Raw genomic sequence first — 25,413 nt, 5'->3', positions numbered from 1 at the left:
GGCCAGGTAACTATTGGGCTTACCTGCATGTCTAGTTGGTACATGCAACCAAGTTCATAGTCCGCCTAGCCATGTACCCAGTCAAGCAAGCCTCTCTCGCCATCACCTTGTCGGACGCTGTTTACCTCTTTACTTAGCGCAGGATCTATACCAGTCAGAGACCTTGTAGATCTAGCGGTCTTCTGGATGCTACACCAAGAATAATCTTAGCGTAGCCTGGCAGTTTGAGATGTATGGCTTATCCTTATGGAGCAAAACAAGAACTGGAAGATTACAAACTTGAGCGACTCTCCATCCTTGAAATTCTGATCTAAAGCTAGCAAAGCCCAGACATTGACATCCGTTTCATCGATGCAGAGCCACAGTTCATTCAGTCAATCTTGAAACAATTGAACGACCAAACCAGAAAACAGACACATTCATATCTTAAGTCACCTAACACCGTCAATCATTGCCCTGAATCATGTTCTGATAAGACTTAGTATACATAGCAATCAATAATCGATCAGACGTAATAGTACTGACCAGAACATAGACCCAGTAGTAGTAGTAAGTCACTTCTTCTTTTCCGTCTTTGTTGCCTCAACTTTCGCTGTTTTCAACCCAAGTTTCTCAGCACACCGGTCGCAGTACATTTTCGAACCTGAGTAGGCAGAACACTCTCTGTGCTTGGTACAGTTATTGCACGCCACAATTGCCATTTTGTCTGAATTCTGGGGCCATGCATTAAATCTAATGTATAACGAAGTCTTCAACGAAGGGCTATCTTACCTTGTAGATAGAGATGAAAGAACGTGTGTTCTGGGAATGTTTGTAGATTATCAAGTGCTTGAGTGAAAAAAATACAGGAATGATGGGAAATCGTAGTGACCTTATTATATTCCTAAACCTCATTGTCATTACATACTATAGACCCCAAGCGGGGTCTACTTTGCTCTGTTTGGATGGAAACTATACTGCGGGCCTTTACGAGGATGCCACCGGCATAATACTGAAGCACGAGGTGTAGCGGGTTACAAGGCGACTCTATCGGAGCCACTGTGATAATATGCTGGTTGGTGGAATAAGGCTAAATTTGTGACTTTCACCCGGGTGAAGATGTCCTTGCACTAGAAAGGAAGTCCCATCGGCATAATACTAGAGCACGAGGTGTGGTGAACTGCACAACGGCCCTATCGGAACCACTGTGACAATATCCAGTTGGTGGGATAAGATTATATGTGTAACTTTCACCCGGGTGAAGATGTTCCTGCACTAGAAAGGAAGCCCCACTGAAGTCGAAGCTGCCACTCATCACCCTCCGACTAGTCATGGCATCCGGTACTCTGCCTCACATGAGTTGGTATGGTATACTGATGGTAGTATCTTGTATACTATATTTATTCGAGTCTGATGTTTGATGGCTCTTGGTCTCAATTTCTGTGTTCTTTTCTGTCCCTATTATCAACGGAAATAGAAGTCCAAGGATTCCAGATAGAATCAAGTACATAGGTGTCTACAGAGTAGCAAACCCAAAGTCGATGGTGAACCCGTTATCATCGATGTCATTAGGGCCAGCATACTGCGTGTGGTCCCACTGCGGATAGCCAATTGTCGGCCCGCAGTGATCAGAACACTTCTGCGGCTGATCACGGGCGCAGGATGACTATTGGGGTCCAATTTGGGGTCACACGGGCTCTTCGGTTACGAGGCAGCTGGTAGGCGTGGTACTCCGGGTCGGAGGGGACAGTAATTATCTACCACGTGCCTCTGACCGCTAAATTATTTGAGAGAAGAAACATACGCAGAAGGACACACGGAAATAGACACAATACATATTCAACTGGTGACTATACTGCACATACTCTTTCTACCATTAATCACCATGTTTCTGAATGCTTTCCTACCATGCGAGGGCTCAGTGGCTCATTAACTTTCCATGGGGAATATCTGCTACGTACCAAAGGCCAGGATATGGCCTTCAGGTTGTGGCGCCGGATACTCCATACGTGGCAGCGGCTGGCCCAAACAAGGTATACTTCATCTACACCCAGTTCGACGCCGAGACTGCAAAACACGTACATCACCATAGACGAGGTTTTGGCTACGGCGGAATTGAAAATAGTGTGACTGACGAAAGGACATTCTTTTTTGACCCCTTCTATGCCAAGGTGCTAGTATTTGCAAAGGGAATGAACAGGCACAACCCGGGGCTCAAATTGTCTGAGCATGAGATGATCTGGACAATATACAACATATCACACTCACGGATTGATTCCTGTCAAGATTTATACCACGAAGGCTGTCGTCGACATACTAGGTGAGATGGACGCCAACTACTTCCCGTGAGTGCGCCCGAGCCTGAGAGCAGAATAACTCTCAGAACGGGGCTGACATTGATAAATTCCTGACTGGGATGTCTATAAGGTTAAGGCAAGTTCCTCCTGGGAGCCAACCTTAAGAATAAACAACATATCAAATGGAATTACCCCGTGATTGAACCTTGGAACCTTAGAGGCTCCTTCCACGGTTACCTCGGCAGGAACTAACCCAAGTTGGAAAGGTGGACGGGTAGGACGCTGACTAACAACTCCGGGCGGTGAACATGCAATTTGAACTCCACCGGAGTTTTGCCGCATGGACTCAGCGAAGCATTTGTTCCGTGCCGTCAGTGGCAGAGCGCCTCTTGAGCTTGACTGGACCCACGTCCCTTAAGTTACATCCCCCAACACCCCGGAATAGGGGCTCAGATCTTCCCCCTCATTATCTGGCGTCCGCTTTGCCCAACAGTCCAATGGTTGACCTGCATATCGATCACACCACCTGCATTCGGATAAATCCTGGTCTCTCTAGAACCTTTACCCCGGTTTCTGTCCATGTCCCCGCCCCCTAGCGTCAAAGCCATGCGGAGGTAGTTTAGCGCAAATTGGGGAATGTTTATTGCGATCCGAACGGAGCTTCTCATAAGATGCCTGCACCCCGCGGTTGGCTACGTTCATCAGTTTGCCGTCCCCGAATTACGCTTCGGTTTCTCCTCCTCGTCTTTATCTTGTTTCTTTCAGTTACAACTCTTTTGGGAATCAAAATGCATTTCAAGTCTTATGTGACAGCCGCCCTGTATGGGCTGCCTGCCTTGGCCAATGCTGCACCGTCGCCGTCTCAGGCTGTTCCCTCGCCTGCTAGTGACTCAAACTCCGATCACTTCAAAAGTTATACGATCAAGGCTGAGAATATCACTGCCAAGCTGATTCCGTATGGTGCGCGTCTCACCTCCTTGCTAGTTCCAGATCGCAACGGCAACGTCCAAGATGTGATCGTTGGCTACGATGACCCCAAGGAATACCTGCATGATAGTGAAACCAATCGCACGTTCTTCGGAGCGGTTGTCGGTCGCTATGCCAACCGTATCAAGAACGGTACCTTCACTATTGATGATAACACGTACCACGTTCCTGAGAATGAAAACGATGGTGTGGACACTCTCCATGGTGGCTTCACCGGATATGATATGCGCAACTGGACGGTCACTTCGCACAGCGATGCCTCTATCACCTTCACCTTGTTCGATCAAGGCTTTGAGAAGTTCCCAGGAGACGTCATTACCCATGCTACTTTCAGCGTGTCTACCGAGAAGACACCGGCCAACCCCAAGGGTCTTCCCCAGTTGACTTCAAAGCTGGTGGCTCTCTCTCTTACAGAGAAGACCCCCATCATGCTGTCTAACCACATATACTGGAACCTGAACGCGTTCAAAGAACCCAACGTGTTGAAGGATACCACCTTGCAGCTTCCCCTCTCGCAGCGATTCGTTGGTGGAGACAGCATCTTAATCCCGAACGGCACCATTCACGACGTTGAGAAAGCCTGCCAAGGAGCTCTAGACTTCACCAGTCCCAAACTCATTGGCAAGGACATCGAGAAGACCTACGACCTCTGTGGCGCCGGCTGCACAGGCTATGATACGTGCTTCCTCGTCGACCGGCCCTCAACATACGCGTCTAACTCGATCGCCACGGTCCTTAGTGCCTCATCCAGCTCCACTGGCATCAGCCTCGACGTCGCTACCAACCAGGCCGCGCTGCAGATCTACACCTGCAGTGGACAGAACGGTTCCATCGCCACTAAGAATTCGCAGGCGAAGCGCAACGAGGCTGATGGTGGTGACTCCGGTGCCACCCATGTTAACAAGTATGGATGCTTCGTTATCGAGACCGAGGATTGGATCGATGGTATCAATAACCCTGAGTGGGGTCGTATTCCCTACCAGATCTTTGGTCCTGATGATGGGCCCGCCGTTAACTGGGCTACCTACCAGTTTGGCACTATTTAGATTCATAGTACGGTGCGCAACCATACTTGCATTGGATCAATATCTATCTCTACGTGGACCCTACGCGTAGCGCTTATTTGGCATTCATTGCCTCAATCTGTGCGAATGAGAGCCACCTGTGGCCAATTCACAACCGAAAACAGACATAATAGAATTGAATTTGGCTATACATGCAAACTCCCTCAATGCGTGCAGCAGATAATAGACATCTAAAATTTCGACAAAAACTACCCCCATTACCACCACTCCCTTTTACAATCTCATCCTCCCAATAATTCAGATTGAAAGTAATCCGGTCCAGCATTCAACCGATGGGTGCGATTAAATGCCGAGATCCTCGTAAACACGGCGATCTTATTTGGGAAGCTTCATATAGAGAAACAGTAGGGAAATAACGGCTCGGAAATCCAATGGGGTATCTATTGTTTTTGAAAAATGTACATGGTTTCATGCCCAGCCTGCAAGCGTCCAACTCGACCGATCACCGCCAGATCTCAAGCCCGATCGACGATCAGGAACAGGATGGTCAATATCTCTTGTAGCTCCAGCGAGTCCGTGTTGTAAGAACTTCTCTCGTTCGATCTCTACCATCCCCCGGATCTTCAGACTGGTTGTCAGGCTTGCACCTGCCCATGGACCAAGAGATTCAACTTCGCGCAAGACTCCTTGGATAGGCACTGGGATGTCTTTGTTTTGTCGGCGGAGCTTTTGTTCCACGAAATCAATCTCAGGCACTTCTTTCGAGGGGTCGGCGGGTTCGTCATCGCTGGAAGGTGCTTCCACATTGCTCTTAGGAATCTCAGGTTGGTTGGATGCTTTCTGGGCCGAAAGTCTGAGCTCCTCCAATCTCTGTCGCTGTCGCTCTAGTGCTTTGCCTCGAATTGGACTCCATCCGTGACGATCGATCAAGAACGAGACTTCTTTAAGGACCCGCTGCCGTAGCCCAGGAATTCGAGAACCGCCGCCCACAAAGACAATACGGGACATGCAAGTTCCTCGTGCATCAGGGTACAGTGAGAGAAGGGTGTTGTAGACAAGCAAAGGCAAGGATTTTTCTTCGTCGTCCAATTCATGTTCTGCGACACCTGGTGCGAATAACACCTTCTCGGTAGGTTCAGCGAGACGTGAAAACGGCACGTCCATATATTCTTCCTCGGGATTTGCGGGCGAAGGAATCGACAATTTCAGGCCGGGTTCATCTAAGTTTTCATCTTCTTCTGCCTGCGATTTGCACCAGGCAAACCGACTAACAACTTCCTCACAGTACGCGAATCCAACAGAGATCTTATCCACAGTCTCCGTACCCTGGTTTCCGGAAGCAAACCCGGTAAGAAGAAGCCCCATTTCCTGCATCAAATGCTTCATAGACCGTGTCGTTCTCTTCGTAGTCATCTCGCGGTATTCGTAGATCGCCGTTGCCGTAGTTTCGGCCCAGCCAAGGTCAACCACCAAAGCCGACCGCAATCCCGCAGCCGTGGCCGACATGGTCGCACTAGACAGAAGGGTAGCACTCGGGAAGCGCCATCGACTAAAGAGCGTCGACAGCAATGACGACAGCAATGGGTGTGGCATGAGAGACGGCAGGACAAGAACCAGGCGAGATGTCCCTGCATCCGTCAACAGGAACTGATTGTATGTCTCCCGAAACGCGCGCTCGATCTTATCCTCAACCAGGCCCAAATCAATTTCTCGAGAATCTGGCCGCCACAATTCATATGTCCGTGTCCACTCTTCTATGTCGACGGGCTGCGCTAGCCGTCCAGCACCGCTGCTGCCCTGAATCCATCCTCGGTAGTCCCCCGCTCTCCGCGAGTCTTCAGGTCCAAAGCCAACCACACACACAGGTGCGCTGCTTCCTTCAAAGCCTGCGCGGAGCCATCGTGCGCCTATCTCAAATATGATCGCATCGTCTTCGCTTCGAAAGGTGGAACCCGGTGATGTGCTGCTGGCGAAGGAGGGGTTTCCCGAATGTGGTTGTGGTGTATGAGGGGAAACAGGTCTCGCTGTCTGGATATTCCGCAGACCAGAAGTTGCTGATGTGCGTTTACTGGCACCCATTGAGGGTGTATCACTCGACATGCTTGGATGAGCTTGGGCGCGTTGCTCCCCTTTCTGGGAGCAACAGGAGTTCGTAGGGTTCGTAGCGACAAATATTCGATTCACCTGCGCACAGGTCGAGGTTTCAATGCCATCGGTTTAAATTCAAAGACAAAGTAAAAATAAGATCTATAAGCTGGCCCAAATGGTTGGGGGAAGCTCGTTGGTAGGCAACGGATCTACATCGGGCCGTCTTTATTTACTTCACAACTTCCTCTCTCCGCAAAACCACTGCATATTGTACATCTTCTAACACCACATGGGCACTTGAACTGCTTCCCATTTCTATTGCTTACAGTCGGCATGGGTATTCCTGGGTAAGTTAAGTCATATATCCTATTTTATTTTACATGGTGGAAAACATATATATCGCTATGAGCACCGAGTGAAAGCGTTGTTTATCCATCGCATAAGAAGCCGGACTTCGTATCTCCAGATTCCTCAATCCAAATACTAACTTTTCAAGGCTCATCAATGCAATTGGCCCAGGAGAGCGTATCTCTCTGGCGAAGTTGGCAGTGACGCACCTCGAGCGGACAGCAAGACCGATTCGCATTGCAGTCGACATTTCGATCTGGCTCTTTCAAGTTCAAGCGGGTAGAGGCGGAAGAAACCCAGAGCTACGCACACTATTTTATCGATTATTGAAGTTACTTGCATTGCCAGTCCACCCCCTTTTTGTCTATGATGGACGGCAAAAACCTGCTTTTAAGAGAGGCAAAGCAGTCTCATCTCGCAGTTATGGCAGTGCGCCGATCATCAAGCGTTCCAAGGACCTCATCGAACGATTCAGGTTTCCGTGGCATGAGGCACCCGGCGAGGCAGAGGCCGAATGTGCACGGTTACAGCAGGCAGGTATTGTAGACGCTGTCATGAGCAACGATGTCGACGCATTGATGTTCGGATCGTCTTTAACTATTATGAACTTCTCAAAAGAGAGCGGAAGCGGCAGCTCTTCAGCAACTCATGTTACATGCTATGCAATGGGACAGGATGGACATCCATCCAATATACCCCTTGACCGACCGGGAATGATCCTATTCGCTATGCTCAGTGGAGGGGACTATTTACCATCTGGTGTTCCGAAATGCGGCAGCAAGCTCGCTGCAGAGATTGCCAAGGCTGGATTTGGCGAGGATCTTCTGCAGGAGCTTGCGTCGCAAGCAGACGTGGATGCAGGGTTGAACGAGTGGAGAGAAAGACTCCAATATGAACTTGAGGAGAATGAGAGTGGATACTTTACGAGGAAACACCCAGCAGTTCGAATTCCAGACGCTTTTCCGGACCGACAAATTCTCGAGTACTACGCCCAGCCCAAAGTTTCCGGTGATGAAGAGATGGCACTTCTGAAAACCCGTCTCGTACAGGCTTGGGACAAAGATATCGACCCCCTAGCAATCCGAACATTTGCCGCAGACCATTTTGAATGGAATTATCGATCGGGGGCAAGGAAATTGATCAGACTGTTGGCTGAGCCTCTTGTCTCATACAGACTCCGTCTCCAGAGACCAGTTCTAGGCGTGTCGCCTGGTTTCTCATTTGTGCCCGATTGCCCACCTGGTCTGCAAAAGGTGTATCGAACCCGATCAAGTTTCGGCACTGATGCAGTGCCAGAACTTCAGCTAGATATGCTACCGGCAGATATTGTTGGGCTGGATCTCCTTGCCGAGGAACCAAACCCGCCGTCCGAAGTTAGTGTACAGGAAGCTGAGGAAGAGGATGACCCAGAGGTAGTTGCTGGATCACCACCTCCGGCACCGTCGAAGACTCGGATTACAAAACAATTTGATCCGTTCTCCCTCGAGAAGGTCTGGATATTCGAGACTGTCGTAAGACTGGGTGTTCCTGAGGTCGTCAAAAATTGGGAGAGGGAACAGGCTGAAAAAGCCGCGAAAGCCGAAGAAGCTGCGGCGAAAAAGAAGACCGGTACTCGGCGCACCGGTCCCAAGAAAAAGGGACCAATTGATGCTGGAATGAAACGGGGGAGTATCCTGAAATACGGAACTCTCACGAAAGAAAGGTCCGAACTGTCAACAACTAAACAAACACACTTGTTGAAAGCCGCTACATCGGCTCAGAATCCTCTTTCCCGACTTGTGGCCAATTCTGGGTCTTCTTCGCCAACAATTGTGGACCAGGAAGACGATATATTTTCCTCTCCGAGCATGTATATTCCGCAGAGGTCTTCACTGACGATGCACTACGTTTCTCGGGAAGTCGATGGTCTCCTTGATACATTCTCTTCAATGTGTAACCTGTCTCCTTCTGCCAATATCAAGCGTCACCCCATATCGGACCAGTCTCGCATTAGATCAAGGCGCACAGCTTTGGGAACTGGTCAGGTTGATATTGAAGAATCTGACGCACTAGACATGAACACCGATTATTCTCCGTCTCGCCCGACACGACGCATGGGACTCAAAATTAGCTACTCGGTCTCCGACGTTTGTGAATCTGAAACTTTCACGGAGGACTTCCCAGCCAGAGCACTCTTGGAACTGCCTTCTCTGTCCGGGAAGACTTTATCTAAGACCAAGAAGATTCCCAAGGTGCAGTGTGAAGAAAAGGCCAGGGTTGAACACATCGAAAAAGCCATCGAGTCCCTTTCTCTGTCATCGAAAATCGACGAGGAAAACACCGCAACTCGCTCGTTGCGTCAACCGCCAACGAAGAAGGCACCACAAGCACCAAAAGTTCGGACTCGTTCCTCTGAAGTCGAAGATATCAGACCACCCCGATCTTGCAGCCAAGCAAATCCCAAGCCCGAACTCGAGCCCGAACATACATTACCATTGAACTTGAAGACATACGAAAACAATGAGATTAATGAGGTAAATTGGTCTCCTAAGAAGTCTTCAAAGGGGACGAGCACAACGCCGAAGCATAAGACCATAGGGCACTTGGAAAACATTATATTGCACGACGGCTTTTGGTCGATCGACCCGTCTCCGCATGAACAAGATCCATGCGAAGGCTCAGCTACCGATAGCCTGAGCACAGCGCGCAGACAGACTCAGCCTGCCAAAAAGAAAAGAATCCCACGCGTCAGTTTTCTTGACCTCGTTTGATTAATATCTTTCTTATACCCTTCTTCTCGTTTTGGCGGATTGGCGATGGCATCAATTTGAATTTTCCCGGGTCTGGAGCTTTTGCATACAACAATGTGGAGCAACCGCATTTTTTTGTTAACCTACGGCGTTGGATAAACATGCCGAGTACCTCTATCAAGACTCAGGAAAGCTGACTTCTCGAGGATGGATTGCTGGATGCCATGTACATATGTCGCAGAAATTGTAAATAAGAATACCCTATGCATATATCCGAAAACGTACCAAAGCCATGTCCCAGAAAGTAGCTATGCAGAACACACATCCAAAGAATAGAAACGGAAAAGAAGAGGAGTATCAAAATGTGCATGGCTTCCACCAGTGTCTATCTAAACAAGAATAGAATTCTTGATGCAGCACAATACCAGAACGTAGAGGAGCAAAAGAGAAAAATGCCCGAATACTAACCGTCAAGCACCCAGATATAGCATTAAAAAAAGAGCAGGGAATATTGTGCAAGCGCTGAGAAATAATCAGGAGTGTATCATTTATCCATCTACCCAAAGACCTTAAGGAAACCCCAGAGGCCAACTCCACTCAACACAGGGATCGTCAGGTTATCATCCCAGCCCCAAATGTCAATGAACTCGCTGCCAGCGGCAACGACGCCAGAGACGAAACTCATGACGCCTAGAGACAAAGGGCCAGTGATGACCGCCGAATCACTAGGCTCCCAACCCAGAAGGCCGCGAACGCAGTTCGGGAGCAGATTCAAGCGTCCCGTGAACATAAAAGCGTCTTCTGGGTCATTGGGGAAAGCGCCAATGTAAGGCACGAACCAGCCCCAGAAAGCAGCGGCGGTGACAACACCCACCAACCAGGCTGCCATAGTACCAGCCAAGCTCTTTCCGGGACGCAGACGGGGGGTGTAGCGGCCGTACAAACGACCGAATGTCGAGGCGGCGGTGTCACACCAGCTAAGGAGTAGCACGCTCATGACGCCGACATCCTTGGGGAAGAAGCGGAGAGCGACGTACGCTCCGAGGAGATACCAGATCACGCCGTTGTAGCCGGTGACCTCGGTTTCGCGCATGAGCGCACCCATAAACCGAATATATACCTTGTTGACCCTCTCGAAGCGATGGCGGATCAGGTCTGTTGCGGCAATAGGCACCAGTACGGTAAAGAGCACTGGTGTAATCTGCAGCGTTTGGACGCCTTGGCTGTATAACGACAGAGTCAAGAACCCGATTGACACGTGCAAGAGCTTGCGCGGGATTTCATGGCGATGAATGAAACTGCGGTAGCGTGCATGCAGGGGGATCAGTCCGAGAGGAGATGGTGATCTTGACAAGTCGCGCAGCGCGTCGGTAATGCTTGGTGGGGATAGATGGGTGTTCGAGTCGGTACCCTTTTCCGAGCGCGGCGGCGAAGCGGGTATCATGGGGTGTGATCGGCGGTTGCGCCGAGCCGAGGGAGATCTTGATTCTCGCGCTGAGCCAGAACTTTCGGCTGAACCATCTGGCTCACGCTGGCGACGGGCTGCAGACCTTGTCATCGGTGCGATGTATCCGTCGGGTGTCTCTGACCGGTCCGATCTGGAGGGGGTCGGTGACAGCACGCGAGGTGCCTCTGGTACGGGTTGTGACCAGGACATGTCGGGCGCCTTTAATTTCAAAGAAGGAATCGGTACGACTCGAAGGACACCAGAAGGTGGGCGTACAGATATCTGCGTTGTCGCAAACGAATGAGCCACGAAAATATCAATGGGCTTGCTAACAAAGCAATGATAGGCGGTTCGATGGCACGTGACGAATCTTTATTGTTACTTATGGACGAATAAGCTGGAGACACAAGGCAGGATTCCAGTACATGATGCGATCACCAAGCACTTGTTATACCATGTAAAAGTAAAGTAAACGAAGCAAGGCTAAGTCGAGAGAAAAACAGATTCACGATCTCGGTTTCCGACCACAGCCGTGGTCACGTGTCTGGTATCTAATCGATAACGGATATTTTTTTTTCTTTGCGATGGCGGCTCGTGAAGCAATTTGACGACTCGGTGTCTCTTGAGATTAATAAATGCCTCCCAAGTCATCTTCAAGAGCGTGGGATGCTCTCACGCCCCCGCTGTCAGAATGCTCCCTCGACGCTGTGGCCTCAATGGGCTTCACGCGCATGACTCCAGTCCAAGCCTCGGCCATTCCTCTGTTTATGCAGCACAAAGATGTGGTGGTAGAAGCTGTCACTGGAAGTGGAAAGACACTGTCATTCTTGATCCCAATTCTGGAAAAGCTTCTTCGCCTTGATCAGCCTCTCAAGAAGCATCATGTTGGAGCCATTGTCATTTCTCCTACAAGGTGGGTAATGCGCAAGTCCAGGTCTGCAGAGCTCGTTGCTAATATCGGTATATCAGAGAATTGGCCTCACAGATTCACCAAGTTCTTCTCTCCCTTTTGGAGTTCCACCCAGCGTCGGCCGCAGCCTTAAAACCCGCCGAAGATGGTGCTCCTCGTGCGAAGACCTCTTCCTCGACATTGAAGGTCGTCCCACAACTTCTTCTGGGCGGCGGGACATCTCCGGCAGAAGATCTAAAGTTATTCCTTAAAAATTCGCCCAACGTATTAGTCTCTACACCCGGACGCTTGTTGGAGTTACTTTCGTCGCCTCACGTTCACTGCCCTCAGGCATCTTTCGAAATGCTTGTCCTGGACGAGGCCGATAGACTTCTAGATCTTGGGTTCAAGGACGACCTACAGAAGATCTTAGGCCGGCTACCCAAGCAGCGACGTACAGGATTGTTCAGTGCCAGTATCAGTGAGGCTGTTGATCAGATCGTCCGACTTGGTCTACGAAATCCCGTCAAAATTGCCGTCAAGGTCAGAGGAGCTGGCGTCGAAGAAAAGCGCACTCCAGCGAGGTATGTCCTTTGAATTTTTCCCCCATTCAGAAATGACCGATCTAACCATTGAACAGTCTGCAAATGACCTACTTGACAACACCTCCGCTTCACAAATATGCTATTCTGAAGCACATCCTTTCCAATGTCCAGCCCACACCTCAAAAAACCATTTTCTTCGTGTCAACATGCTCCAGTGTCGACTACCTCGCCACAATACTACCCATAATCCTAGGAGACGAATATGTGCTAGTCCCACTACACGGGAAACACCAAGCCAACGTCCGCCAAAAGAACTTCAACCGCTTCATTACCTCCACAACGCCCTCCATCCTCCTCACTACCGATGTCGCCGCTCGCGGTCTAGACATTCCCTCCGTCGATCTAGTAGTCCAGATCGACCCACCCTCCGACCCCAAAACATTCATTCACAGATGCGGTCGTGCCGGCCGTGCGGGCCGCCGAGGCCTCAGCATCGTCCTCATCCACCCAGGTCGCGAGGAGGACTACGTCTCGTTCCTGGAAATCCGCAAAACGCCCGTGGCGCCATACAACCTACCCGAGTTCACGGACGAACAGGCCACAGCCGCGACAGACAAGGTCCGCAAAGCGGTGTTAAAAGATCGCGCTATGCACGACAAGGGCCAGAAGGCGTTCGTCAGCTGGCTGCGCAGCTACAGCAAACACCAAGCAAGCAGTATCTTCCGAGTTGCAGATCTGGACTGGGAAGCTCTCGGAAAGGCATGGGGACTCCTCAAGCTGCCGAAGATGCCCGAAGCCCGCTCCTTTGAAGGAGATCGGACGCTAGGCATTAAACTTGATTGGTCCAACTACACGTACAAGGACAAGCAGCAAGAAAAGCGCCGCAAAGAGGCTATGGCGGAGGCTGCTAATGGACAAGGCACTGAGCAGGGTCCTAACAAGCGCCGTGCTACGGAGAGTGTGGCTTGGAGTCAGAAGACTGAAGAACGGGATAAAAAGTTCAAGAAGAGGGAGTTCAACAAGGCGCGGAAGGAGAAGGAGAGATGGGAGCAATTGCCAGAGGATCAAAAGCAGAAGGCTCTTGAAACGGAGCGCATGCTGGAGGAGATTCGTGCTAAGAACGAGCAACAGCGGTTGTTGGACCAAGCTAGCAAGGCGGAGGAAGCCAATGGCGATAGTGAGTTCAAGGGCTTTGACTAGGTTAGAAAATAGCATAATAGATATCTATATCAATACCATATCCTGGGTTTAATTTCTCGGTGTCACTCTAGACGAGCCTAGTCTTTACAATCTGTTGACTTGTATGGGAAGCTAAGCAATCCTTTCAAATGCTCCTTAACAACGCTAATATTCACTCATTACATGCGCTAAATAGCAAGAAGAACAAAGCGCAAAACGCAAAAGACGAAAAAGACAAAGACGTAGACTCGTAGGCCCATGCATCCAAGGCGGTCCAACGAGTCACAACGCCGAAAGAATGTATACAGGATTTCCTCCAAGGCTCGACCCAAGCCCAGTTCAGAGCTCCAAGGCGGGCCAGCAAAAACCGGCACCAGCCTGGTTCCATCAGAGACCCAAGGCGGGCCAAGGGAGCCCTAGCCCCAGCCTAGAAAGGCGGGCCAGGGAACCCGGAGGACTTCCATCTTTTTCTTTCGTTGTTTTCAATTTTTTCAATTTTTTTGATAAGTAGCAGGCCGAGAAGCTTGCTCTTCGGAATCTCGTAGTTGTATTTCGTTCCCTAGGGGGGAACCGGGTGCTCAATGGAGATGCGACCTCCAGGTATTTCTGAAGGTTCCCTCTCTGGCAAGTCTTTTTTTTTGTTAGATTTACTAAGCTGCACGCCGAGCAGCAAGAAGGTCAGCAAACTCCTTGTGACAAGCATCAAAATGTGCCTCCTCAGTGGGAAACAGATCAGTGCGGACGAAAGATCCTCTCTGATATTTCTCAAAGTTAGGATCGTCCCAGTTAAAGGTCTCAATCCAAGTTTCAGTCTCGGGCCACTCGATCTGGCTTAGATCGCCAGTGGGGCATGCCGTAGCCATTGAGGTTTCTCTCATCTTGCGACGTTGGACGGTTTCCACCTCAATAGACGAGTTACAGCTACTCGAGAAGCGATGGGCCGCGCGAAGACGACTGGGGGTCTTCGGCTTGTACTGCTCTGCGGTCTGACGAGCCTCTGCGATCTGACGGGCCTTGCGGAGTTCCTCGGCGGAATACTCAATGGGCTCCGACGTGACCTGGTCGTTGGAGCTTTCCAGCTGGATATTGTCAGAGACATGCTCCTCTTCCGGTGCATTGCTGACTGTAGCCTGTTGAGTCGGGGTATCTTGGCGGACACGATTGGAGACATCCTCCTCTTCCGGCGCATCGATAACTGTAGCCTGTTGAGTCGGGGTATCTTGGCGGACACGATTGGAGACATCCTCCTCTTCCGGCGCATCGCTGACTGTAGCCTGTCGAGTTGGGGGATCTTGGCGCAAACGTTTGGAGACATGCTCCTCTTCCGGTGCATCGCTGACTGTAGCGTGTTTGGTCGGGGTACCTTGGAGTTCCTGCTCGCCTGTGGGCAAGTCGTCGTCGTAATCATCGTCATCGTAGATGAAGTAATCTGGGTCAAACCCGTAGCTACATCCTGGAGGGTGTGGAATGACATCGGGTGACGTTTCTCGCTTGCGCTTTTTCGATTCGTTATCGTAAAGCGCACGAACTTGCTCGATTGAAGTTACAGGTTCGAGGTCCGCAGGATCCGACATCCCGGCGCGCATGCGCGCGAGCAGTTCTGGGTCGAACCCTTGTGGGTCCAAATCGTAGGAGTACTTCTTTCTTGTGCCGACTTGTGGAGCGCGTGCCCTGGCTGTCAGACGAGAGTTTGCGGTTTGTGGCTCTGTAACGCGCGAGCTTGGAGTGGGCGATTCGAAATTTCGTGACGCCACAACAGAGGAAGAAGGGGGGGCTGAGGAAGGTGTCGCGACGGAGTCATTGCCCGTTGGATGTTCAGGTTCGACCACTAGAATCACCATGTTAGCCACTATAAATATATGCCATGATATGAGGGGCGCCTACCTTGTGGGACCTCTGCAGTTTGAGGCGCATTGCCTCGTCCCCAAATACCAGTCACTGAATTGAATATCCATTGGCGCCAATTAGGTCTGTTCTGATTTTGGTTCTGATTCGGTGGGAGTGCAGAAGGCAATGAGGATAGCGGGACAATGCGATTACCCTGAGGTGCGGTCTCTTCGCTTGCCTGAGAGGCCACGGGGGTCAAACTGCCAGACCTCGCATCCTCTCCCTGCTGAGCCAGGAGTTGGGGGAAACGGTAAATGGTGCGATCGATTCGTCCTCCCCTTTCCGCTTCGCGTCGTCGCGCGCGATCCGCATATGTTCTGCGAGAGCTGCCGCGAGGACGGTTTTCGAAGCCAGGTGGGGTTTGGAGGGTCAACTTGTGACGTTTCGAAGGCGAAAGATCATCTTCGGATGATCGGTTCCGTTTCCTAGTGGGTTCTTCCGTGGGGGTCAGCTGGGATTCATCCGGGGCATTGACGCCAGGAAATCTGCGAGGAAAGTTCCTCCAGGGGGATGGTGGGGTCCAGGGAAGTGACCAGGGGATTCGGCCAAGTCTATCATAAACTTGGCCAGGCGGCCAGGCATACTCCATCACGGGCGTTTGCGGAGGGGAAGGGGCTCGCTCAGGCTCTCTTTGGAGGAGTGCGCTGGCTCTCCCATACCGAAAGGCCGACATGACTCGTTCTCTGAACTTGCGCTGGGGAGGAGCCTGGGGAGCCTGGGGGACCGGGGGGGTCGGGGAAGCCTGGGGAGCCTGGGTGGCCTGGGTAGCCTGGGTGGGACTGGGGGGCAACGTACGGGTGTCTGGTTGCTCCACAGACGGAATGAGCGCAACGGGGTCTTCCTGGGGGTCGGCTTCGGTGCCGGCAGCAGCTTCAGGCTCCGCGGTGGGAGCGGCCTTCTTCTTGCCCTTGGGCGCGGCCTTCTAGGAACATGAATTAGTAATGAACAATTGTGACATTTGTTTTCTGACTGACCTTCTTCCGGCCAGCTCTCTTAACTGGCTTCCGCTTTGGAGCGGGCCGTTCTGCAGCATACTGCTCGGCAAGGTCTGGTGCAGACTGTGCCTCTGGCACAGTCTCTGTCGCGGCCTCCGTCCCAGCCTGTGCCGACGCACTCCGCGTCTGGCGACGGCGGCGTGGGACGTACTCCGAAACTGGCCGAAGAACGTGGTTCGACCGCAGTCTCATCTTGGCGAAATGCGCAAGATGAGGAGGATGGTTGGTGTCGAGGTTGTGGTGAGTGGAAAGTGAGGGAAGTCTTATTGAAATGAAATCAGTCAGTCAGAGATATCCAAAGGCTATCTAGTTACAAATGTAAATACTGACTGATTGGTAGAGTCGATCACAAAAGACTCTGGTGAGAGATATCCAAAGGCAATGCTCTGGATGGTAATGTTGTGGGTGATGGAGAGGAGAAGAGGAGAAGGAGAGAGAGGGGGGGAAGAGAGGGGATTAAATAGGTAAACAATGCGGTGGACGCGACCAAAAAATTAGAAGGAAAGAGCGGTTTGTCTCGCAGTCGCCAGCGATTGTCTGGTGGTCGCCAACGCATATAACTTTTTCGGAGTTGGAAGGCGCGACCCGGCAGAATACCGGGTCCCTAGGCGGTATGTCCCTCTATAGAGGCTGTCGCAAGGGACTCTATTGTTCCAATTGTTCCAATTATTGACATTGTTCTTTGATTTCACGCATTGTTTCACTAGGTTATTGTTAATTCCACTCTATACACTACCCAGGCCTGATGCCCTTTCCCTGACCCTCAATCCTCCCAGGTAAAATATATATTTCTAGCCGCGATGTGGATCTCTTGATCCGGCTCACACATCATTAGACGTTCTATCTAGACGGCCAAGCCATCACTGCGAAAAAATGTCAAGCAGCTACATTCACGATGTAGCACAGTACACCGCTTAGAACTTGAACGGACTATTCCACCATAAATCACAACAGTCATCGTCAAACTCTCTATGACCTCGCTCACAACAAGATCAAGGTCCACGAGAAAAATTTGGAAACCCGGCTTATGGAAGCTCTCAAGATATTATATGAGCATGGTGCTGAACACTGGGACCAAAAAGTAGACAATTTATCGTTCTGCGACAATGCGAGCTGCGATGATGGCAAAGTTATGGTTGTCGATCTCGAGGATGTCTAGTTCCCCGACAAAATTAGGCAACGGGAAACCAACGTTAACTTAGGTGGCGTGGGTTCTCTAATGAGCGACTTCAGAGACGTTGGAGACCGAAATCGTGGGCCATCGCCTGTTAGCTTCTAGATGACAAGACCCGGTTACGTTGGAACGACTGAACTGAGAGGTTCTACGCAGTTGATGAACAGAGGAAACACAGAGGAGCGGAAGTCTATCGTGCCCTTAGTAGATACAAGGAAAGAGGGTAACATGAGGCAATGACCAAGAGGGCCTCCGAAAGATGAAAGATGAAGGCTTCCAAGAATCTAGGAAATGGGCAAAGGAAAAGCTTTCGTCTCTCTCCCTGACCTACTTAATAGATCATCTATGGAGGAGGTCCAATTACGTCTTATATACTTTGAAGCTCGGCAAAAACAAACTTCTCATTCAGGTCCGGCGACTACAGCAGCAGATAGATTAACCTGGTTCCCGCATTGGTATCACGTCCATTAAATCTTACCCTCCGTCCATGTTGAGTAGAGATATACGTAGTTGGGATCGTCACATACTTGACAATAAACTTCCAGCGCTACCGCCTTCACTGAAAAAGTAGTCCTTACTCGACCATCCAGCCTCATGTCCTAACTGGCTATTTCACGAACAATAAAATTTTCCATACTGAGTTTTCCAAACGCAATTCCTCCTGTAACTTTCGTTGCATCTTCAAGACGTTCCCTGAGCTATGGTCTTAAGATGCGATAACTAACTACACTGTTGAGATCTCTTAGTTACGTATATTCAATGGAGTACGTAAATACTAGTAGTTAGAGGTAACTATGTACATATATGTTCAACGTCGATAATTATATCACTGGATACTAAAATTGTTTCCTAAAACTATAGCAAAGATCAAAAAGATAATTATTAGCCAAGTTAGCACTAAAGACCAGAAGTGAAATACACACGTCTGTATCATTCCGATAGTAATACAAAATGAAACATCTATAGCCAATAAATAGCCTACATAATCGAGATACTGCCATCTCATATGAGAATACCGCTGATCATTTAGAGGAAACTTAATACATTCTAGAACTTATGCTGCAATAGCAAGTTGGCTACTTCAGATGATTTCAACACGAGAATGGATGTGGGAAAAGAAACAATGCTATTTGTACAGATACTCTGCGGGCGAAACATAGAAATAGAGACATAGACCAACAAGTAGCCCTCGCTAGCTCCTAGATAGATGATACAAGGTAACATGCTGATACTTTTTTCAAAGCCAGCCAATCACAAAAGAAGAGAATGGTACAGACACACAAAAGACCTCTTATTAAACAAAGCCCTTCATAGAGCAATTTCTCCCTTCCACGCAGCGTCAGACAATCCCAATGTCCCCATCAGGTTCTGCCACCGTGGACCTCCGCGTTCCTTCTTGCGGACATATTGTAGCAGCTTCTGGCGCTTGTGGACTAGTAGCTGCATGTTGCGCTTGTTGTGTTTGTCCTTGTTGGCAGTCTCGAGGTGTCGGGAGAGGTTCATGATTTTCACGGTCAGGATCGCGGCTTGCACCTCTGCAGAGCCAGTATCGGGTCCGACGCGCGGCGCGCGTTCCGGATGCACAGGGGCAGATCCATGGACCACAGCCGAAGGCTTTGGTGGGAGATTTAAGTCTGTGTAGTGTCGCCCGAATGTTTCGATGCACTTTGTAATGTTGAGGCGCACGCGGTCCTTGGTGTTTCCGTTGTTCAAGTTCACAATCCGGTTGATTGCTTCTTGGGCATTCTTATGCTCTTGATTATGCAAATTCACTGCCTCCTTCTCAACCTGAGGATCGGCTGTGTTGCGATCAGGGTTTTTAAGCGGTGCTGTCAAATCCTTGGAGAAGTCAAGAGCGGCATCCAGCTCATTCGACTTCAAGTAGTAGTTGAGATCCCCAGCCAAAGATGATGGGATGTGCGAGTTGGTTTGGATTGCTGTCATCTCTAGGATAAATGGTGTCGGCTGGCTCTTCACAGGGTCGCCAACCGAGGAGTTCCGTTCCTCTGCAAGGACTTTCTGGCGGGAGACGTTCGCTGCCTTGCGCTGGCGCGCCTGGGCCATCAAGAATGGGTCATGTTTCTTTCGAATTTGAACCTTGCTGGACACAGCTCTGGTAGTAGTGTTGATCGAATTAGACAACGGGGTATATCCGTAAGTTGATCCTAAACAAGTCTTGGTTAGCACCCAGGTAATTGAACGATTGGTATGACGGATTTCAAGTAGCATACCGGTCAATGCCTTCAGAGAGGACTGGACTGAAACGCGCGGGGGCATGGTGGGCGTAGCTGGCGAGTAGATGGCTCTATTGTCACAAGCAACTTCTCTTTTCCATTGACCTTTGGTCGGGAAATCTTGCGGCCGGAGGTCTAGTTACGCTAATCCTAGTCAGGACGTCCGCTGACTCAGGCACCTAGTATCACGTGAACGAGGAATCAAGACTAATATTATGTAATCAACTGCCCAGCCCCGGAGCCCTAGCCCTAGCGCACGCAAGCGAAATTCTCCCGAATCGCGAGAGTGCAACAATTTTGCGGCTTGGCTTTGATCTTTTTCCCTCCATCACCACGACAAGAGCCAGACGATTGATCCTCCAACTCATCAATCCATCAATCGCCCAACATGGCCCCTTCCCAGCTTCCCCCGGTTTTCAACCCTACCGCGCAGGACATTGAGATGCTCCTTGCCGCGCAGTGCCACCTTGGTTCCAAGAACCTTCAGGTGCACATGGAGCCTTACCTCTGGAAGCTCCGCGCCGACGGTGTCAACGTCCTGAACATTGGCAAGACCTGGTATGCGCGACAGCCAAGTGACTTCTGACTGTAATATAGTGTCTAATATATATGTTTCACTGCAATAGGGAGAAGATCGTCCTGGCCGCCCGTATCATCGCCGCCATTGACAACCCCGCCGATGTCTGTGTCATCTCTGCTCGTCCCTACGGTCAGCGTGCTGTCCTGAAGTTCGCCTCCCACACCGGTGCTACCGCCATTGCCGGTCGTTTCACCCCCGGTAACTTCACCAACTACATCACCCGTTCTTTCAAGGAGCCCCGTCTCATCATCGTGACCGATCCCCGCACTGATTCCCAGGCCATCAAGGAGGCCTCTTACGTCAACATCCCCGTCATTGCCCTTTGCGACACTGACTCCCCCACCGACTTCGTCGATGTTGCCATCCCCACCAACAACAAGGGTCGTCACGCCATCGGTCTCGTCTGGTGGATGCTCGCCCGTGAGGTCCTCCGTCTCCGCGGTACCCTCGCTACCCGCGAGACCGAGTGGGATACCGTTGTCGATCTCTACTTCTACCGCGACCCCGAGGCCGAGGAGAACAAGGAGATCGCCGATGAGGCTAAGGTCCCCGGTGCTGATGAGATCGGTGCTGGTGCCGTCGAGTCCGGCTTCGCTGGTGAGAACTGGGATGCCTCCGCCCCTGGCGCTGGTAACCCCGGCACTGCCTTCGCTGCTGCCTCCGCTGCCACCGCTACTGCTGGTGCCACCAGCTGGGATGCCGAGGGTGGTGACTGGGCTGCCAGCTCCGCTCCCGCTACCACCGAGTGGGCTGAGGCTCAGCCCGCCGCTGGTGAGGCTAAGTGGTAAATTGCTCCGCGGTGACAAGGATAGTCGTTGAGAGGGGGGAAGTTTGATCACAATAAAAAGTTGGGTGATCTGGGATGATTGATGATTTTCTGGGTCCTTCGAGGCACGGGAATCAAGGAAAGGCTCTTGTTTTCTCCTATACACCATCTACTCCATTCACAACAATGGATTACAATCTCCCTCAAATTCCCTTGACATGTCTATCCTAGTCCCTGTGTGCAATTCTCCAAAAAAACGAAAAGAAACTGAAAAACAGAAGAAAACGAGCTTTCACCGGGAACCTTTCAATCTTTTGCCTCAGTGGTCTCATCTTACCAGCACTTTTTTTTTTTATTTCCATGTTTTTGCATCGGGGAGGAATTGCCATTGCCAATCATTGACTGGCGCTTATGAGGGAAAGAGATCCAGTTGCTTTTATTTACGAAGCTTCTGGGGGAAAGCCCTGTGCTGTCAATTCACGAGGTGGACTTAATCGTTACCTTGGTTCTTCCCTGTGTGTATTCTAGTAATCTGAAAAGGTTGTGCTCGGTATCATATCCAGTAGGTTTTGTAGTGTAGTGCCTGGCTGTAGACTTCATTGTTCGTCTATATTTGGGTATTAGTATATCTCTCTTTCTCTCAATAAGCCTTTCTAGTACTTGGATCGCTAGCTCGCAGACGACAGCCGTTCCACCCGCCCTGCCTGGTAGTCAGCGCGGTAGCGGTCTAAGTGCTAGAAAGGCACTCACTGATATCTGTATTGGCTGTCCTGGTTGTCTCCATGGTATTTGTTATTTAGAATCTGGTCTGCTGTCTGTAATATCTTAGTGGTTGCATAGAGCATACTCTCTAGCTGAAACATAGGCTACTAAGAATAGAAAAATAAAGAAGTTCAACATTAGAAAGCCGCATATGCGAACATGGACGACGAAATAATCAAAGAATAACGCAAGAAGTGCCCTCAGTCTGGCCACCTTTTGCAGTGGTCGTCATTGCCGCCAATCTAGCGAGATCTTCAAACGTCTCTGCAAGCAGCTCGCCTGTGACAGCCGAACACTCGGCATATCTATCGCAAACAAGTTCCTGCGCAATACGATAGGCCTAGATAACTGTCAATTTTCAAGGCGTGAAACTCCAATTCATAGTCACTCACCTCTTGTGGATAGATGATTCCCTCGCCTTCCCTCCGTAGGTCCCTTTTCAGGCCCAGCATCATTACTGGAAGGCGCTCGCCGTGACCGTACTGGAAGTAACGGGTAATATCATTTCGCCACTAAGCAATAGTGTCAAATTCCAGCACCAATTTACAATTACTCCAATTATATATTTGACTTACCTCCTTTAGCCCAGTAAGTGTGTCTCGATTGGAGATATCATAGGCTAGAACGACCAAGTCAGGACGAAGGCTTGTCCAATGCTGGTTTGGGTTGGATGTGTCGTTAAGTTCTAGAGTGAATGTTTTTTTTGCGAATCGGATGTCGTAAATGAAAGGCTGATCACTATCTCGTAATAGTTCAATGGTATTTGAGTCATTATTAGAGGTCCCTGATGGGGATGACCTTCCACTCTTTAGGCGACTGAATCATGTTAGCATGTTCCCATATAACGTCATATATATAGCCCAGGAGATTAGCTTCTAGGCTGCAGTCCGTCGGATGACTAGGTACTCACGCTAAGAATGTTGATTTCCCACATCCTTCATCTCCGAGTAGAAGTAAGGAGACTGGTTTGTTACCGTCTGTGTGAGGATCTGCCTCAGCCATGCTGGAATGGCTGTTGATTCGATTTATGCGCAACTGTCCAGGTATCGGTCAACTTGCACTCTTCGGCCGGTCAATTAACAAGTGTATTGCAGAGAATTGTCTCAGTTGTGAATGTAGGACAGTCTATATAAGTACCTTCGCCGCTTGTATTTGATTTCAGAGAATGAATACTTTGGGTGATCAAGTTCGGTGCTTGGCGTTCCAACACAGTTGTTGATTTATATATATATTAATTCGCTAGTCCTAACCTCATGTCATTTATGCTTATTAAAACTTTATATTGCCTTATTAATGATTTAAAAAGCCCATATAGTAATTTATTTACAGATAAATTATCATAGTACAGTGATATACATTGAATACATACAGCTATGACCATAAAGTGCATGTAATTACACCTTCGTACAGGGACTCAATACTAAAAATACACCAAACAGCGCCTCCGCGCAACTTTTTCAATTTCGATTCCCGCCGGTTAAACGTCCGCACCAATCCAATCCTTGACTCAGTCGCTGATGTGGTATGTGGAGAGTGTCTGCTAGACTCTTTCCACTGAGTTGCAACATACAGCACGCTCTCAGGCAAGCACGATACCTGTGCCAATCTCGCACTCTCACATCCCAAACCATGGAGGACACTAAAAGCAAGGGCCAACCCGACTACTCGGCCTGGAGTAATTCCAGCCTGATCGCGCGCATAACAGAGTTAGAGCGCCAGCTGTCCTCTAAGACGACAGAGTTCACAGCGCCAACCGAAGAATCGTTGCAGACACCCTGCTCTTCTTCCGCGCCCATCGCTACCGACGTCCACGAGGCTGCGATTCCTCTTACCGAGCCCTTCAATCCTTCTACGAAGCGACCACACTCTCCTCAAGATAGCGACAGTACCCCAGTGCTTGCGCCGACGCGGCTTGTCAAAGCCCCGAAACCTCCAAGACCCGAGCGCAGCTTCGACCCCTCCAAATACACAACGCGGTTTATTGCGCTCAAGTTCGCATATCTGGGACAGGCATACAATGGGCTCGAACATACAAACGGCAATACCACGCCTCTGCCTACCGTTGAAGAGATTATGTGGAAGGCATTGCGGCGTACAAAACTCATCTCCCCCGGCACCACCTCTGATCTTGAGCCGACCGAAAGAGGGGAGCGCGTCCCCATGCGCCCCTACCACCTTTATTGGGATGGATGCGATTACTCCAAAGCAGGTCGTACCGATAAGGGCGTGAGCGCTTTTGGGCAGGTTATTGGACTGCGGGTCCGCAGTCAACGACCCATGCCCAAGACTCCCACCGAGGGCGAGGATGCGATGCGCGTTGACTCGGGATCTACTGAAAAGGAGTGGGATGATGTAGCCGATGAGATGAACTATATCAATGTTCTAAACAGGGTGCTTCCGGAAGACATCCGGGTCCTGGCTTGGTGTCCTAACCCGCCGCCTGGTTTCGATGCCCGCTTCTCCTGCCGTGAACGTCGGTACAAGTACTTCTTCACCAACCCCGCGTTCGCTCCCACACCCGGGCCCCTTGGGTTCCAGAACCGCGCAGAGAACGGCAATGGCCCGCGTGCTGAGTTCCGTGAGGGCTGGCTCGACATTGAGGCTATGCGCGAGGCAGCTAAGCATTTCGAGGGTATGCATGACTTCCGGAATTTCTGCAAGTTGGACACCAACAAGCAGATTGATAATTTCGAACGCATTATCCTTCACTCTAGTATCGAAGCCGTCAATCCCAAGGTCAACCCCGTGGGGTATGTTGGCCAACCTGGATTCCAGGCCAAAGAGGGTTGTGTGCCCGAACCGGATTTGACGACTCCCAATACGGTTTCTCAAAGTATCCCTCAGGTCTACTCGTTTAACCTCCACGGTTCTGCCTTCTTGTGGCACCAGGTGCGCCACATGGTTGCAATTCTGTTCCTAGTCGGACAGGGATTCGAGTCCCCATCTATCGTCCCTGAACTGCTGGACATTACCAAGAATCCACAAAAGCCAATATATGCAATGGCTGATGATGCTCCGCTGGTGCTTTGGGACTGCATTTTCCCCGATCTGAATTCCGACAGTCGCCAGGATTCCTTGAACTGGGTCTATGCTGGTGACAATGCTGCAAACTGCAAGGGAACCGCCAAGGGTGATAGCAAATTCGGGCTGCGGGGTACCGTTGAAAGTTTGTGGGCCGTTTGGAGAAAGCGAAAGATAGATGAGATTCTAGCGGGTGCTCTGCTAGACTTGACTGTCAGCCAGGGTGACCAGAACGTGGAAAATCTTGACAAACAGTGGCAAAAGGCGGGTTATTCCAAAAGAGGACACAGAGGTGCCAAGGTCTGGTGTGGTGGAAACGATACTGTTGTTGGCGGGAAATACATCCGTGTCGACCAGAAGGGTAAGATGGAGACCGTGGAAGTTCAAAATGCCAAGGGACTTCTCACAAAGCAGCGAAGACTAGCAAGGATGGAGGGTGCACAAGCGGCATCGGAATGAATCTCGCTGTATATAATTGATA

The 25,413-nt window shown here is 50.2% G+C and overlaps 11 protein-coding genes across 11 annotated transcripts; 5 read left to right on the top strand and 6 right to left on the bottom strand.

The window, feature by feature from the left end:
• Positions 1-444: 444 nt before the first annotated feature.
• Positions 445-1,816, bottom strand: LCP9604111_1843 (uncharacterized protein; the record flags this gene model as incomplete). Its single annotated transcript, XM_039069254.1, has 5 exons — positions 445-468; positions 526-572; positions 644-713; positions 772-828; positions 1,784-1,816. The coding sequence occupies 5 exons, from the start codon at positions 1,814-1,816 to the stop codon at positions 445-447; spliced, it is 231 nt and encodes a 76-aa protein (XP_038931970.1).
• Positions 1,817-3,064: 1,248 nt separating this feature from the next.
• On the top strand, positions 3,065-4,309 carry LCP9604111_1842 (aldose epimerase family protein; the record flags this gene model as incomplete). Its single annotated transcript, XM_039069253.1, has 1 exon — positions 3,065-4,309. One exon carries the CDS (start codon positions 3,065-3,067, stop codon positions 4,307-4,309), a length of 1,245 nt encoding a protein of 414 aa, XP_038931969.1.
• Positions 4,310-4,756: 447 nt separating this feature from the next.
• Positions 4,757-6,367, bottom strand: LCP9604111_1841 (putative actin-related protein RO7; the record flags this gene model as incomplete). The annotated part of the gene is made up of 1 exon (XM_039069252.1): positions 4,757-6,367. The coding sequence occupies one exon, from the start codon at positions 6,365-6,367 to the stop codon at positions 4,757-4,759; it is 1,611 nt and encodes a 536-aa protein (XP_038931968.1).
• A 342-nt stretch (positions 6,368-6,709) lies between these two features.
• LCP9604111_1840 (crossover junction endodeoxyribonuclease) lies at positions 6,710-9,474 on the top strand (the record flags this gene model as incomplete). The annotated part of the gene is made up of 2 exons (XM_039069251.1): positions 6,710-6,723; positions 6,873-9,474. The coding sequence occupies 2 exons, from the start codon at positions 6,710-6,712 to the stop codon at positions 9,472-9,474; spliced, it is 2,616 nt and encodes an 871-aa protein (XP_038931967.1).
• Positions 9,475-10,009: 535 nt separating this feature from the next.
• Positions 10,010-11,110, bottom strand: LCP9604111_1839 (uncharacterized protein; the record flags this gene model as incomplete). Its single annotated transcript, XM_039069249.1, has 1 exon — positions 10,010-11,110. One exon carries the CDS (start codon positions 11,108-11,110, stop codon positions 10,010-10,012), a length of 1,101 nt encoding a protein of 366 aa, XP_038931966.1.
• A 425-nt stretch (positions 11,111-11,535) lies between these two features.
• On the top strand, positions 11,536-13,534 carry spb4 (ATP-dependent RNA helicase SPB4; the record flags this gene model as incomplete). The annotated part of the gene is made up of 3 exons (XM_039069248.1): positions 11,536-11,813; positions 11,870-12,373; positions 12,430-13,534. The coding sequence occupies 3 exons, from the start codon at positions 11,536-11,538 to the stop codon at positions 13,532-13,534; spliced, it is 1,887 nt and encodes a 628-aa protein (XP_038931965.1).
• Positions 13,535-14,163: 629 nt separating this feature from the next.
• Positions 14,164-17,799, bottom strand: LCP9604111_1837 (uncharacterized protein; the record flags this gene model as incomplete). The annotated part of the gene is made up of 5 exons (XM_039069247.1): positions 14,164-15,341; positions 15,398-16,322; positions 16,375-16,657; positions 16,726-16,781; positions 17,782-17,799. 5 exons carry the CDS (start codon positions 17,797-17,799, stop codon positions 14,164-14,166), a joined length of 2,460 nt encoding a protein of 819 aa, XP_038931964.1.
• A 1,078-nt stretch (positions 17,800-18,877) lies between these two features.
• Positions 18,878-19,846, bottom strand: LCP9604111_1836 (mitochondrial 37S ribosomal protein uS15m; the record flags this gene model as incomplete). The annotated part of the gene is made up of 2 exons (XM_039069246.1): positions 18,878-19,734; positions 19,801-19,846. The coding sequence occupies 2 exons, from the start codon at positions 19,844-19,846 to the stop codon at positions 18,878-18,880; spliced, it is 903 nt and encodes a 300-aa protein (XP_038931963.1).
• A 345-nt stretch (positions 19,847-20,191) lies between these two features.
• Positions 20,192-21,171, top strand: rps0 (40S ribosomal protein uS2; the record flags this gene model as incomplete). Its single annotated transcript, XM_039069245.1, has 2 exons — positions 20,192-20,361; positions 20,430-21,171. The coding sequence occupies 2 exons, from the start codon at positions 20,192-20,194 to the stop codon at positions 21,169-21,171; spliced, it is 912 nt and encodes a 303-aa protein (XP_038931962.1).
• Positions 21,172-22,086: 915 nt separating this feature from the next.
• On the bottom strand, positions 22,087-22,913 carry LCP9604111_1834 (uncharacterized protein; the record flags this gene model as incomplete). The annotated part of the gene is made up of 4 exons (XM_039069244.1): positions 22,087-22,251; positions 22,304-22,423; positions 22,487-22,727; positions 22,822-22,913. The coding sequence occupies 4 exons, from the start codon at positions 22,911-22,913 to the stop codon at positions 22,087-22,089; spliced, it is 618 nt and encodes a 205-aa protein (XP_038931961.1).
• Positions 22,914-23,540: 627 nt separating this feature from the next.
• LCP9604111_1833 (pseudouridine synthase DEG1) lies at positions 23,541-25,391 on the top strand (the record flags this gene model as incomplete). The annotated part of the gene is made up of 1 exon (XM_039069243.1): positions 23,541-25,391. One exon carries the CDS (start codon positions 23,541-23,543, stop codon positions 25,389-25,391), a length of 1,851 nt encoding a protein of 616 aa, XP_038931960.1.
• Between the last annotated feature and the right edge of the window lie 22 nt (positions 25,392-25,413).

This window comes from Penicillium roqueforti (assembly GCF_015533775.1).
Source record: "Penicillium roqueforti strain LCP96 04111 chromosome Unknown scaffold_02, whole genome shotgun sequence".
Taxonomy (NCBI): Eukaryota; Fungi; Ascomycota; class Eurotiomycetes; order Eurotiales; family Aspergillaceae; genus Penicillium; species Penicillium roqueforti.
This window is presented reverse-complemented; position numbering and strand designations above follow the sequence as displayed.